A 16,509-nucleotide genomic window follows, 5' to 3' on the forward strand; every position below is an offset into this window, starting at 1 on the left:
ACACTATCTAATTTATATCTACACAATAGATGAAAAGATAACATTATCGCTAAACATGCATTTTTTAAAATCTGTGCTAATTCTAATTCCTGAACCTATTTGTTCAGAGAAAATTGTCCAAGATAAGCTACTGTGAGACTTGCAGTCAACTACCTTGCTGGACCAAACAGAATGTTGAGGAAAACCACAATTCTAAAAAATGGATCATTTGGAAAATAACATCAAAACACAGCACTTTAGAATTCCAAACCACAGACTTTTTATGTTTTTATATGTTAACGAAAAAGTCATACTCTAAAGCATATTATATGATACCATATACTTCATTCTTTTTTCATGGGAGCTAAAGCGTATCATCATGGTTGTTCACACAACATCTATGACACTGAATTCAAAAATTTACATAGAAAGAGGTAAATGGAAAACAAAGTAAAATTAAGTTCTTCCTTTCCCTCCCTCACTTGTCACAAATAAAAATTTTAGATTAGTTGTACTCTCTAGTAGACAGATGTTATATTGCTGCTTAACAATAAATTGAAAAAGCGAAGATATTTCTCTAATTTTCACTATTATGACAGTAAACATTGGCACAGCACTAACTTCTAACAGTTCCAGAATGAATTGTAAAATAGCATGGTATCTTACGTAACTCAAAATATTAATTCTTAATCTCTTCCCCTCTCCCACCATCCCCAGAGTATTTTTACTTTGAAAAAAATTAATGATTTAGCAGAATTTGAAAGCAGAAGGTTTAAAAAAGTGATAAAGGGGGTGCAGAAATTAGCAGAGGTGGCACTACCTGAAAGCTCATCAGAAAGGGGAGTGAGAACAATATCAGGCAAGAAGGGTTTGGAAGTATGGATCAGAACAGGAGCACTTTTAGCACTGCGTATATAGGCCGATGGCAGAGCACATTCACCAATGGATCGGCTTCTCATGGCTTTAAAAAGGAAAAGAAAGAAGTGGGGAAGGAAAAAAGAAGAGTGACTATAATGAAAGGCTTGTGTCACAGAAAAAGCAGCAACAGAGAAAACAAAGATAAAAAGGAAGAAAATTCAAAAATTAAAACATTTCAGCACGGCAGATATTGGCAGAGCTGTAAGAAAAAAATCAGTGGACACATAAGACATTCTGAGTTTTCAACTTTTATGTAAAGCAGCAACAATGCCTTTATTATGACAATCACAGAGATTTTGCATTCCAAATCAAGAAACTAATTAACACTTTTTCCCACTGCATCAGGGGTTGAAAAATCAAAGTTATAGTGTAGTGTTATAGTTCCACAGTAAAAGTGAAATGACTGAAGTGAAATGGTTTGACAACAAAAAGCATTAAGTTGGTTCTTATCCATAGGGCCTGGTTTTTAATTGATACGGGATAAATCTTGCTAAACTGATGTTAAATCACCTTCTCACATCTCACATCCTGCCACCATTTCTACAGAATAGAAAACTTACATAAGAATTATGGTATCACAATCAATGTTATATCTGTAGCTTTTCTAATAGATTTAAAATAAATTTTCATGACATTTGTTTTCCTCTGTCAGAGCAAGAACTGATACTGCATTCAACCTCGAAGTACACCGTAAGTTCTTCAGAAAGCAACATTTATTGTTTCAAGCAGCTTACTTTTCAAACTGTTGCAAATCGGCTAGCTTCTGTTAAAATTATTGCTGATAAACTTCAGTGCATCTTATATAAATATTGTCAGTGCAATATTTGAACTTTTCTCTCTCTCTCTCTATATATATATTCAAAACAACATGGAATAAAGACTTAGAATCTTAGTGCACCTAATCTGCATGGAAATCAAAAGTACATGAATGGAGTGTAGTGACAGTTGAGCACATCACACTTCCAAACCAGGTTAAAGAATTGCTACTAACATTAACGTAGATAACCTGGGTAGGTCACAGAGAGTAGAAAATACATTTGACAAGTGCAGCACAATTTAAGTGGTGTCTTAACATCAGTTTGAAAAAACAATTCAGAAAGATAAGACTTTTTAAAACTGAAGCCATACTATTTAACTTAGTTTGTAAGACAGAAATCATTTTTTTAGAAGGCAATTATGTGTAAAGTTTAAGTATCTCTTTGTTTAAGAGATACAGTAATAAAATTCAGGATACAGTGATAGATGCATTACATTCATCTCTGTGAATCTTAAAATGAATGTACAGAAGAGAAAAAATAATAAGCTACATAGTAAATATTAAGGGTCTTTTCCAACCTAAACGATTCTAAATAAATCAAGCTATTGGATATTGGATACTGTGTTGATTATAAATCTTAACATAAAGTGTTCCTCTTAATTTGACTGGATGTTTTCCACCATATTACATCCAAATAAGTAGTTAAGCAGAGGCAGACTTAATATCAGAATGTGGACTATATATTTGACAATTTATAACCTTCCACTGTTGCCTATAAACAAAAGCAGAACAATAAGATAGTAAATTCTTTCTGATACAATATTTTATACAATTAGAGCCTGCTGCCTAAGTGAAAAATCTAGCCTTACAGAAGATTTTTCAACCCATATGCATACTATGTTTAAAGGCCCTTTTCCAAAAATTACTTTACATAAGTTCAGGCTAAAAATGCACACACTGCATATCAGAAAAGCTGTGATTTTTATTTGAGTAACACGCACACACACATATTTGGTGCAGCAATAAATGTGCGCCGGCATGATGATGGCTCAAAAAATAGAGGTGCACAGATGTACACAGAAATGTGTACAACATAAAACAGATGAAAAAGAAATCCCAGCTTTTTCTTACCATAAAATATTCAACATGCACATCCCCCCTACTCAGATATAAAGAGTATATACATTATTCATAATCAAAGGGAATGTAATACATATCAGATATCATGCAACATATTTAAGGTCTGACTCAATTACAGTCTTAGTTTGTGGAGCTAGTGCTAAACTGAAGAAGATCTGACCAGCAAAATGCTCTGTAGAAGATTTTACTTTTTGTGACTACTTTTTATTATGTGACCCTGTATTAACTGGCACAGATTAAGAAGCATGTGAACAGCTCTCTTTGCAGATCTGAGAGGCAATAACAAACAACAGTTTGCAGGCATTTAAGACAGATGTAACGTTTTGCAACATTTTCCTCATTAACATTTAAAAACCAGAAGAGCTGGGATTCTGGTTCTGGAAATTCTTTGTAGGCTTTACATCTTTTAAAATCATCCTAGCAATTCTGGGATGCTTGTCCACAGATGGTATTCTACAACATGAATAGAGCTGAAATTTTAACTGGTTGCAGTAATACAAACTTGGTTGATGAATATCAGATATATAAGACAATTGGAGGAAAGGAACAAAACCATGGAAGCTAATGTCCAGTGAAACTAAAATCAGATTAGTTTGCTGCTAAGCAGGTCAATATATAGCTTATTGAGGATAAGTTCCAGTCATTTTAAGGCTAACATCATATAACTAGCCATACTTCAAATAGCAGAAAAACAAAATCATTAATAAATTGACCAAACAACATAACCATCTGACAGAATATCTGAAATATTAACTATTTGCGAAAGAGAAATTTTAACATGATCTTTACCTTGTTAAGAAATTAAGACTTAAAACCACCACAACTGTTAATCACAGACAATCTACATAGAAACAGAAATTGCATTTAAAGTATCTGCGATCCATGAGGAAAGCTAGGTGCTGTCAGCATGAGATACAGGAAAAGCTGTATAGCATCTGAATGTGCAAAAACGACAGGAAATTTTGGAGTAATGATTTCATTTTCTCTCATTTCTGTATGGCTTACAGGACAATTAATTCTCCCAAATCAACAAGAGCCTTAGGAGAGAACAAATTTTTAAAATGAAGAATTTTGAAGAATATTCAAATAAAACCTTTGCCTAAATAACCTTTGTGACTTAAAAAAATTAATTGCAAATATTTTTGGAAAAAGAAAGAAAATGTTCTTTTCTGAAAAGGTAGCACAATTATATATTCAATGGCCAACATGCATCCCAAGATTCTAAAACTGTGTCAGAATGTACCTACTTCCAAGAAGTATCATTGAAGTAACAACACACAATGACCAAAGCCACTACTACTACAGAGATAGTAAAAAAAGAGATATTCCTTAAAGGTTCTTATTCTAAATAAAAAATTAAAATCAGCTTAATTTTCCTTCACATAAGGAATAGCACTAAGATCATCAAGATGAGGCAACAGCGTAAAGAAATTCATAGTCCAGTTCATGTTAACATAGTCTAAGCAAATCATATGAACATAAATGAGTCTTCTTTTGAGGAGTTCACCTAAAGCATTGCTCAGCATCACTCATTTCTAACACAGTAAAGAGTATCTGCAAGTAATAAAATTGAGAAATAGATGATTTCAGAAATGGAGAATTGCACACATCCGTGTCAATCTTTCATTATTGCAATATTCAGAGTATAGTAAAAGACAGCATATCTTATAAACTATGCAGACATACACATATTTTTCATGCTTTCCTTTGAACAGTTTGAAAAAACTCAACCCATCTTGTGTAGTTTATGAAAACACACACTTTAGAAACCTTCTCTGACCCACCTATCTGCAGCATTGCTCAAACCATTTCTCCTTCATACACACACAATGGTATTATTTTCCAGGCCAGCTTAGGCATGTGATCAAACTCACTAAGAATTAATGTATCAAATGTATTATTTGCATTTGCAGTAACTGTAATTCTAATAAACACAAGTTATTCAGTCACCCTCAAAGCACATAAAGGTGCATAATTTACACATTTAACTAATGTGTAAATTATTATAGATAGTATACCTTTGTGGAGAGAAGCTATCCACACTGCTACAGAAGTCAGTTATTAATTCCTTACCCTTTCTCAAATGTCACTTCTATCAGCTTTTACAGATACTTACCAACTGTTTTCTGCCGTACTATGCTTCTTGCCTTTTCTGTTCCCGGAGAGCCAGTGGTTGTAGCACTGCGTTGTCTCATTGGTGCTTGTCCAGGCTGATCACGGCTCCAGCCTCTAGAAAAGGACTTATCGACAGAAGACTTCGGGAATTCGTGCCCAACTCCTGCAAAAACAGAATTGCAAATCTATTCACTTCTACTCTGGTATCACCAGATAATTGCAGTTGTGTTCTTTCAAAGAGTTTTAAAGCTGGATGGAATAAATTATGTTACCAAAGCAAGCATTATTTCAAAAGCTCAGCCAGCACTAACACTGGGCGATACTCAAACTTCTTCAGAAGTGTTGGTTCTATTAAACTATTGTAATTTTATTTTCCAAAAAAATGAGTTTACAAAAGCTGCAGTCTGATAAAATATATAACATTTCCTTTGCTATTCCTACTAGACAATACACACAAAATCATACATTTCAAAGCATTAATATTGTGGGGGTTTTTCCAAATAATTTTGTGACATTGAGGAACACGAAATAATTATGATAGAATATTTTTACACAAAATGCAAAAGCAAAAAAAATGGGATGATGGGCTCAGAGAACAACACTCTTTGGAAATTGACAAAAAATACTGTAGTAAGATGGAAAAAATTCAGATTTGAAATTTATATTAATAAAGTTCATATGAGGATGTAACAAAAACAATACTATGTAAAAAACAAAAGTGAAAAGCATTTGCAACGTATGTCCTTATCCATCCAAAATGACACAATTACAATCATTAAAAGGACAACTTCTTGGACAGTAAGCCCTAGTCCAACATGTTCATTATTATGAGCAAACAAACAGGGCCAAAGAAATTTAGCATAATTTGTATGATATCTATTCCTTCCAAAGCTGCACTTAGCTCTGCGACTCACATTTAGCAATGGAGGCTTTCTCTGGAACTCTATTACCAAAGGCTAAGAAACTTTTCTCTTGTAGCTCGGTATGGGTGATACAGATTATTCAAAATACTTTTTAAAGTATATATTAAAATAACTATAAATATTCTTATCCCACATCAGACTTTTTTTTTAACTGTGTCTTTAGCAAGTAAAAGAAGAAAGCTGTATGGTATAGGAAAACAAAAAATGCATGGTCTGAAACAGTCTCTCAAGGTCAACTACAGAGAAATGTGTTTTCATCCACTTGCCACACACTAGAAAAACAGAAGTGTGAATAATGACTGCTCAAGATGAGAAGCATAGAGGCATGTGAAATGTTTTTAGCAGAAACAGCCTACAGGAACAACCTCTTTAAGAGAGGGAATCCACACAGATTACTTCTCACTGACAAATTCTAAAATATTGTACCTTCCCTCAGGTTTGACTGGAGAACCAAATCAATGAGAACACAGAGAAATAAAAAGCAGACTAAAAATGACATGTTTTCCCATCTTTTTTACTCACCCTAAATATAATCCTGCCTCTCACTATTAGATCACAATGAACTTTTCAAAGGAGAATATTATCCTTACAAAAGTTTTACAAAAGTGGAAACAAAGAAGTGATTTCTAATGGTCCCATGTAGAAAGTCAGTCTCTGAACTAAGAAAAGAATCCAGGTTTTTCAACTTTCAATCCAGCCCCCTATTGAGGAGGACAGACTTCCTGTTCCTTACCAATTCCAGAACTGTACCATAATAAGCAAATAGTCACCTCCTCTCCCCATATTATGTCTTACAGAGTATTTTCTGCAATGTTTAGGAATCAGTTTGAAAACAGGTACTGCTCATACTATTATTAAAAGTATACTATCTCTTAAATAATCCACAAGGTCATCTTAATAAAACCTGTCTTCACCATGGACTAGTAATCAATTAGTACCAAAGTATGTTCACCTTACATTTCCCCTTGTAACAACATTTCAGGATCAATATTCCAATTGTGCTTGCAATGGCTTAATTTTCACCAGATGAGTAGTATTGTTATTTTCAAGAAGTTATGATCAGGACTCAACTATTCAGCTGCTTTAACATTTTAGTTTAAATTCAACACACCTTTAAGAATTACATTCCATATGTTCCTATCTGCAGAAATTAATCTTAATGTGAGGATTCTGTGGTAGTTCTAAAAAGCAGCTTTACCTCAAAGAAACAGGGTTATTTCAGGTGATAGAGAGGTCTAATTAGGTATACCAATAACAGTGAAACCAAAATTATCCTGTGCCCAACATCTCATTACCCCAGCTCAAATTCAAATGATGTCTATAGAGTGTTGTCTTACCTTTGCCTTTGTGTTTTTTCTGCTTCTGCTCACTTAATTTATCCAACGGCAGGTCACTGAGGTCCAAGCTATACAAGTTTCTAGCTAATACTTTAGTTAGTGTCTCCATCGTCAGTGACCACTCAGTGGCCAGCTCTTCCCAATATGTCAGTGATGACATTACAGACAGCAAGTCATCCCAAAGTTCTCGAGAAATGTACACATTTAGATTTGCTTTGATCCAAGCCACTATAAGAGTCTAAAAGAATAGAGAAAAGTTGGGTTGTGAACATAACATGACAACATTCAATTGTTACTACTTTAAAGAAACTTCTAACTGCCACAGAAATTTCTGTGTAGTCCTGAAATTCTTTGCTTCCTCAGTACACACAGACTTTCATGAATTATCAAGTGTAATGTGAACACAGGGCTCTAACTTAAGATACAGGAACAAATGGTTTGACTCATTATCTTGTGTATTCTTCCTTTTTCTATTAAAGAACCTTTTACAGAGGACCCACCACAACAGCACTGTGCAAGTGTTGAAAGGATTTGCTACAGCTTTCTGTAAGGAACTACAGAATTCTCTAAGAAATAAAAAAAGCCATTGGTTCGGCATGGATGGCACAGATTTTGTGCTAACTTGAGCCAATTTTGCAATGGAAGCAGGCTAAAACTGCACATATTGCCAGTCATCCTTATCAGTTATTCCAACTCAACTAAATGACAGCAACTTTTTAATTTCACAGTACCTCAGAAACTGTTGTCATAGTGTCATTAAAATGTAAGACAGAGAGTAAGAAATGTAACTACATCTTTAACCCAAGCCATTCACATTATCTGGGTAACATATCAGTGATTTAAGATGACAAACTAGTCAACAGTGGTTGTTGTATCTAATCTCTTAATTAAAATTAAGGCTGAATTAATTAAAGTGAATTTACGTTTACTTGCCTGGAAAAGAGGTCCTGCAAGTCTTCCAGCTAAAGTGGAATTTTTTCTTCCTTGATACTGCAAGAAAGTTTGGGGTGGTATTTTCAGCACAGATTCAGTAACCCTAAGCAGCACAAGTAGCATCTGCTCCCTGCAAAACAGCATTTAACTTGGAGTTACCATTTTGTTATACTTCTGTATATAGCAAGATATTTTTAAAGGTAATAACCAAGTTTGATTTGCTCAAACACACTCCAAGCAGGAATATATATAATGATGACAAACAGTCTAACTCGGTTCTCGCAAAAGAAATTACTCCAATCTTCTCTTCACACTTAAGAGTGAGGAATTCCTGTTGCACTCTAACATCTGCTGTCAAGTCATTCAATTGCCATCACCTTGAAAAGTCTGAAATTACCAGCAAAGTTTTAATTACATTTTCAATCTGAGCTTTTACTTTTTTTTTCCCTGTGAATTACAGGTTTTAGCTATCTTAAATTATCATTACCATACTTCATCAATTATTTTGTGCGGCACAATCTTTGCCATCACGGTCTAGAGTCACTTCTCTACATTGATGCAAAACTGAGAAACAAAATAACAATCTAGTAGAATATGTTTTCTATTATCACTCCTAAATTTCCTTGAACTGACTCCTCAGAAGAGGAGACAAGCTTCATATGACATGTAGTGCCAACTCTACTCACCCAGAGTTCAGGAAATACTACTGACAGATTAAATGCCAAGTCAAGTGAAAATGGAGTAAATCAGACATTTGAAATCCCCTTGCTAGTGGTTTCCTTGCAATGGAGAATGGTGTCAGTGTCCTACCTCATTACAGGCAACTATTTAAACGAGTGGGAAATAATAGAAATTGCTCTGAAAGCAGGGTCCTTTGTACCTGCTAGGCATCTTAAGCACTGGAAAGGAATAAAACAGTTACGCAGCACACAGACCCCTGTACACAATTACAGGTCAAGAACAACATACATCTGATTATAACAGTTATCCAAGCTTATCTGAGGATTTTTTCTTTATTTTTAAATAAGGCTGTGAAGCTTCATATATGTTTCCATATTTTAACACTTCGATCCATGAGCAAAATGCCCTGGAAAAAATCATCAGTAGCTCCTTAATAGCAGTCTATATATCCCCACTTACTCCTTTTTTCACTGAGGCTAAGCTACCTCAAATTAACTAGGAGCTCACTACAGGCTTTAACAAAATAGCTAACATCCTCCTCCCCCTTTCTAAGTTGTCTGTAATGTTCATGTATTTACTGATTTAGAAAAACTGGTTCATATTGCAAATACCACTCTATTGTGTTTACTACCAAGTAAATTTTCACATTTATCTTGTGAACTAATAATCTAAGATAAAAGCATTAGCATTTTACCATGTCTTCTTGTCCATAGTCACTTGGACTACCATGTGGCGGTAGATATTAAGAATACGTTTACACATATCAGTGTGTTCATCCAGCAGAGCTTTGATTTCATTTGCAGGTTCAAGAAAGAATATATTTGAAGAATTTATTATAAAAACCTGTAAGTAGAAAAGAGTGGGTGTTATGAGCCTGAAGCACTTTCATGTTTCCAGCAATTCAGTTGATAGAACCAGGAAGAAAAAATCTATAAGAGAAAATCTTTATCAGAAAAGGCTGCATATGCACACAGAAGTATACATTTAAATATGTTAGTTTGAAGTAATGACTAAGCAACAATAAGACTGATCTTTTCCCCATTTTTTTCTACAAAACGTATTTAAATATTTTTGTTCTCATCAACGGATGGTACAACAAACTACTCAGTACGATTATTTTAATATGACAGACAAAAGTAAAGAAGTCCACGGCACAAAAGTTCCACCTGTAAGCCAGCAACTGACTAGTACAATACATGCTAAACTACCTGAAACAGTTTTGGTACACAGTGTGTGCTTCAGCATAACATGGACTGTATTATGTTCTGGGAAATTAAAAGCATTTATCCCACTGGGATCAGAAAGGCTTACCAAAAGTAGGAAACAGGATACCTTCCCCACAGTGGCTGACTTCAGTGGACAGTGAATTAGGACTTTCAGAATGAAAATTATGAAATAAAGGGAAGCAAGAACACTGTAGGACTTAAAGGAGCCACTACTGAAGTGTTATTATACTTTAGTGTAAGTTTAGGAAGCACTTGAATCACAGATCTAGATTTTCAATTATTTTTTTATCTTTCTTAATCCACACGTACATGACATCATTGGTCCTACAGTCATAATTTCCCTCTACTGAGAGTTTTGGATTTTTAATTATTAAAAACTATTAGTATGCAGCTTTTATATTCACTAGTCCCAATTAATGTACCTAACCTACTCTACGGGCCTAGAAATAAGCCTATGCAAGCATTAAATTTAAAGAAAACTCAAGAAAGAAGTCTTGGATTATTGATTCACAGAGAAAGTCAAATGTGGTTCCAGGCCAGGAAATCCCTCAAACTGAGACATAGTACTGGGTTAGAATGATGTCTTGACTCAGGCTAAAAAAAAAAACAAAACAACTTATATTTGGTAATCAAATGAACCTCTGCCTAAAAAACTTCAACATCAATAATCTTTGAGACATTCTCAGATGTGTAAACCTTTGTGATATACTGCAAACAGATACTTCATTATTTCTTTTCTCAGAAACACTTCATATTTTAAAAAGTCATTGTAAACAAAGATTATGAAGCTTAAATTATTGTAAAATATATGAATTCAAAAGTGATTTCAGTTAGAAAGTTTATTTTTATATATAACAGTGTGCAGCACAAAAGATAATCATATTCAGAAAATCATTCAGGTTGTGGTAAAAATGAGTTTTAATTAGCATGATCACCCACAGCAAAAGTGCACACAGTAAGCTGGCAAACACACAGGACTATTTTGCTCAGAATAAATTTTCTGCTGGATAAAAGAATATTATGGAGTCTGGAGTCATATACCCACCTCTGCGTATGTATGTGCATATGCATATTATACATAAAATGCACACACTTTATACGACCTTAAAAGATCCCCAAATTATACACTCTTCGATTTTTTATAGCCTCAACTTCAGTGAAGCAATTCATTAAACATTTCAAATGTTTAATGCTACATACAGTACTACCCCTCTGCCTCTTCTGCCCTGTCTATCTCTCCTGAAGAGCCTGTAACCGTCCAACAGGGCACTCCAGTCACGTCTTATCTGACTAGCTTTCACTTATGCCAATGATGTCAAATCTCAGGGATGGGCAAAAGCTTTCAGCTCCTCTTGTTTTTCCCTCGTGCTGAGTGCACGGGTGTAAAAACATTTCAGGTGTGGTACATGGTAGGCAACACCTCATGAGGCAGATTGAGGTGTCCCATCAGTGATTGTTTTTCTCATGTTTTGGCACACCAACCCATTGCTTAGCCCTGGCAAGCCTGGTATTTGAAGATGTCACACTCAAATGAGGATTGTTTTTTCTGTGATATGATGCAGAGCTGAATGCATGTTCTGACGCATAAGATTTTTTTTATTGTGGTACCCAACACTGGTATACACGTTGTCCTGCTTAAGGTCAATAAAGGTATAGTGAACCACTGTCATGATTCTAACTGTATATGTCTGTTCTAGAACAAGCAGCAGTTTCAAGTATTGAGGCCATGTTGCTGAGAACACAGCTGTGTTGGGCAGGGCACGTCTCAAGGATGAAGGACCACCGCCTCCCTAAGATCTTGCTTTATGGTGAACTTGCCACTGGCTGCTGCATGAGAGGAGCCCCAAAGAGAAGATACAAGGACTCCCCGAAAGAACATCTCAGCCTTGGCCATATTGATCACCATAACTGGTCTACTCTGGCCTCCAATCAGGAGGTCTGGAGACAGGCCATCTATAACGCTGCTGCTTCCTCTGAGAACGCACACAGGATCGCTCTTGAGGAGAAAAGACAATGCAGAAAGAATCGTGTCTTGCCAATACCACCGAAGGAATCTGTCTGCTGTGTCTTTTGCCGGACATGTCTATCTCATATTGGCCTTTTTAGCCACCAGCGCGCTTGTAGCAAATGTGCGTAGAGCCCTTCCCATATCTTCGTTCGCAAAGCCCAGCCATGAAGGGATTTATCATCATACTTGTTACATATAAAATAATTTTTAAAATTTAGAGATGCTTCAGAGATGCATGGGATTCCCTGGCAGAAGTATTGCATTACATTCCACTCTTTATGTGCTGATAGCAAGAGTTTTAGATAATTTTAGATAGGTAATTTAGATAAAATTAGATATCACGTCTATTTCATACCTGCAATACTGACTGCACTCCAGCTCGTACATTTTGCTCTTCAATATCAATTTCAGATGTTTTATGCAAAGTGTCTTCATAACAGCCATTTCTTGTCCAGTTTGAATTTCTAACATGACTCGAGTTCATCCCTTTTTCCTGAAAAATATTTTTTCTTAAAATCCCATACATTTATAGACAGGTAATTTGGCTTTATATTAAAGGAAAAAGGATATAATAGATATTAAATAATAAACAATGGCAGACAAATGCACTGAAAGATACAACAATATTTCATGAAGTTTGTAGCAATTCTCTTAGAAGTATATGAACAAAATAACAACTATTTTCCTCATTCTTTTATTTGTATATAATTTTTACACAGCTGAACGTTGGCATACCGTATAATCCATCACTTGAGAACAGTTCATAAAATGATATGAAGTTTTAAATTGAATGAACCACATTAAAAGGCTTCAGACAATGGATAAAATTGGTAGCTCACTCATGCAGTGTTTGACAATTGATTTTCCCCAACGGATGCTCTAACATCAAAGTAAACTACATATAAACAAACAAGGAAGCCACTTCTCTGTCTACTGGCATATTAAAAAGCCGCACAAATAGTAACCAAAAATATTTTACCTCTTCTCTTTCTTTTCCTTTCTCTGATGAATTATGGTCAATGTTTTCATCACAATCTACAGTTGTGCACTGCATTATTTCTTCAGGTTCTTTCATAAATAAAGGTTTGTCTTCTTGTTGAATCCATTCCTGATACACCTTTACTACCTTCCTCATGGCAGCTGCTTCACATATTGGTAACAGAAACGCCTGAGTAGAAAAAGAAAGAAACAAAACCCAGTCACAATACTTGAAATCAAGTAGGGCTCTTGTACAAGTTATAAGATATAAGGGGGGGGGAAATACAGCCACTGTAGGATCTTAACATACATTTTACTCCTAAATCTAAATGTTTGCTCACTTTCTTTATATATAAACTGAAAAAACCATGAGATTTAAACAAAGTAACTTGTCAAGAAAGTACTTGGACAACTTCATTGCCAAAGAGAGAGATGAGAATCCACATGGGCATATCTACTTAACACCTAGCCTGCTGAAATTCAGACCCACACACTCCTCAAAAATATGCAAAATGAATGAGCATAAGTTTTTATTACAACATTTTCCATTCAGAAGATTTGGAAGAGTGGAGTTAATCCAGTTTTAAATGACTAAGAAAAATTCAAATGACACACAATACTGGTAGCCATTTATCTTATTTTTAGTTAAATGAGATTTTACGAAATGGTATCCTTAAAACAAATGACTCCCTGAAAAGACTTTAGAATTGTTGTTCCTATAAACTGTGCATATGAGTTGATGTAATGGCTGATCAGTGCCCTCTTCAGTAGGTTTTCTGTATCTGCTGTACTGGTAACAACAACTGAGCAGAAACCTTTAACACTAGTCAGGTTTTAACTAACTATAAATACATTTACCAACGACCATGACATTCTAATTATATTTTTTAAAAAACAGATAAACTACACCAACACACAGCTTTACTGAGTCTATGCTGTGAATGTTGAAGATTCATTGCCTTTTTCTTTAAGGAGGGCCCACTGTTTTATGTTCTCTCTGTAAATAGACATTTAATACCACTATCACACTGAAAAGAATTGAGCTATGCATTACAGAATTAAACAAGTTCGTCAGTCACACACTTGCTCATCAAGTCCAACACTCTTCGGCAAGCTCAATATACATTTTTCTGTACCCTGAAGTCTAAAATGCATAAAACTTGTTCCCTACAAACAATCTTTCTACCACTTATTAAAACTGAAACCTCTTCCTGACTGGAATAACTCAGTCCTAATGTTTTAGACAACATCTGACATATTAGAAATGGATTTACACTGAAAACTCCTGGCTAAATAATGATGTAAATGAGATCTCATAACTGCACATAAAATCTAAATAATCTACATAACTCAGAGAGTACTTTGTGAAAAGAGTGAAGAAAATTGCCTTTGCTGCCATTTTTCACTGTGGGGACAGTTTTTAAATTGACCATTGATAATTTTAGACTACATTTCATGTCTTAGACCCTGTAAGCCCTTGAGTGGCAGCTGAATTCAAGTATCTCCTTCAGTAACGTGTCCAAGTTCTTCAATACAAGGGATATGGATAAGCTTCTGACATTTATTTACCTCATTCAAAAATATCCGTTTCATCCAGATATAACAGAGTTTTAAAATGTTAAGCTTTCTGCTGTTTAAAGCAATTACTGTTGTGCACTGGACTTGAAACTTCGTATATTTTTCTTTACCATTATTTAGAAAACTCTCTTGTCTTTGATCTATAGTATGGGGCATAAGGAAAGTCTATCTTGTTCTTCTGGCATATGTTGTCAGTTTAAATTTGTTTAGTAGTTTCCAGTTGAGAAACACTATTTTGAGTATGCTCAGCTAACGTTTCTGGTTGCAGTGAAATCAGAAGCAGAAGCTGTTACCTCCTACAGCCACCTGTCCCAGTCTTCTGATGAACACTATCAAGGTAAGGACATTCAGTTGCTCCTAAAACAGTTCTTTAACAGCTGGAGACTCCCACAGGAGGTTTATGTAAATATGGTTGGTTGTGAGTTCTAACAGCTACAGTGTTGATGCATGAAAAGATGAAACATTCACGTTTATGGGGAACTGTGAAGTCTAAGTTAAATGCTGTCAAACTGGTTATTAAAGATATAAAATTAGAAAAATCAGGAACTGGGGATATTCTACACAGAAAATATTTCAGAATTTTAGCTTTTTGATTCTTAAAGGTAAGATGGCAGATCCTTAAAGGCAAGATGATAGAAGAACTTTATATAATGTTTGCTGATCAAGTGCTCTTGAAAGAAAACCAGGACGTAATGATAATTTATAATATAATAATCAAGATTCATGTATTTTAAAGAGGGTTTTTTACCTGTCGAAAAATCTCAGTTAGAAAATTAACATTACTTCTTTTAGAAGAAAAGACTTTGCGGACAATTTCAATATCAGTTAAATGCTCTTCATCAATACTGCAGAGGCTGGAAGAACTTGGTTCTCTCTCTGTTAGAGTACTTGTATTAGAATGAGATTGTTCTGGCTCTGCATTTCTATCCTGCTTATCAGTACTGTCATTTTTGCTGTCCTCCCTTGAAGCCATGCTAGCAGCTGCTCTCTGAAATAAAAATTAAAGAATATTCCATAGCTCATTTTTAGTACAACAATTGAATGCTACAATTTAAGTTATACAACTTAAACACAGTATATAGATATAAAATATATAATGTGTATATATAATATATAATGTATATATAATATATACAATAGATAATGTTTATATAACATAAACATTATACTTAAACAGGTATAATTTAATGAATTATTCAGTACAGTGATTTCAAGAAAAAAAACACACAAAAAAAGGATTCACTGCATTTCAAGAGTTCTTATGTCTATTTGATTAAAAACAAATTGCAGAATTTGAAACAAAAAAAAGCAGCATAGCAGATCATTCTGAAGTGAATTAATAAGTATAACATTTGTTCAGAAATTCCTTTTTTAACTTTTCATTAGTTGTAATTATCATAGGAGTGCATATTGCTGACATAACAATTAAGACAAAAACATGAAAACAAACACATTTTGGTGCATTTGATTTTACCTGAATATTCTTTGGCACATTTTCACCTTCCATCCCAGGAATATGAGGTCCTGTATGAGGTTTTGGCTCAAGCCAGAAAGACACCAACCATCGAATGACAATAACACGAGCCTTAATAAAAGGTTCCTTTGTGCAATATATTGCCTCATTGGTTTCAGCATCTTTCTTAACCATTACATAGTGTGGCTTTGGTCTCATTTGTGGTATATCTGTGAAGAAATACAACATCTTAAAAATATGTGCAGAGAGAAAGCTCTGTGTAAGAAAGAAATCCTAAAACCATAAACAATACATGTGAACTTTCAGAGGTGTTTTGTTGCATTCACTGTTGCACAACTCATTCCAAGATGTGCTGAAATGAACACAATAGAGAAAATTTCAATTATTATAAGACATCAAAACACTTTACTTTTCTCCCAGAGGGAGACAACACTGCTTGGTCCAAAAGACAGAAACTTATAT

At 34.6% G+C, this 16,509-nt stretch overlaps 1 protein-coding gene across 19 annotated transcripts in view; it reads right to left on the reverse strand.

The window, feature by feature from the left end:
* The window catches only part of RALGAPA1 (Ral GTPase activating protein catalytic subunit alpha 1), a 142,620-nt gene that overhangs the window by 100,328 nt on the left and 25,783 nt on the right, over nt 1-16,509 (reverse strand). For 12 of the 19 annotated variants that reach the window (XM_027726887.2, XM_039386673.1, XM_027726880.2 and 9 more), the window contains exons 9-17: nt 16,048-16,256; nt 15,322-15,561; nt 12,997-13,185; nt 12,373-12,510; nt 9,478-9,626; nt 8,103-8,232; nt 7,170-7,407; nt 4,911-5,072; nt 800-940 (exon numbers count right to left, since the gene is read on the reverse strand). In XM_027726887.2, the coding sequence (XP_027582688.1) occupies nt 800-940; nt 4,911-5,072; nt 7,170-7,407; nt 8,103-8,232; nt 9,478-9,626; nt 12,373-12,510; nt 12,997-13,185; nt 15,322-15,561; nt 16,048-16,256 (1,596 nt within the window). The remainder of the gene's footprint in view (nt 1-799; nt 941-4,910; nt 5,073-7,169; nt 7,408-8,102; nt 8,233-9,477; nt 9,627-12,372; nt 12,511-12,996; nt 13,186-15,321; nt 15,562-16,047; nt 16,257-16,509) is intronic. The other 7 variants (XM_039386686.1, XM_039386701.1, XM_027726894.2 and 4 more) reach the window with 1 other exon arrangement.

This window comes from Pipra filicauda, unplaced genomic scaffold, assembly GCF_003945595.2.
Source record: "Pipra filicauda isolate LSUMZ 115617 unplaced genomic scaffold, ASM394559v2 scaffold11_size5308982_pilon, whole genome shotgun sequence".
Classification (NCBI taxonomy): domain Eukaryota; kingdom Metazoa; phylum Chordata; class Aves; order Passeriformes; family Pipridae; genus Pipra; species Pipra filicauda.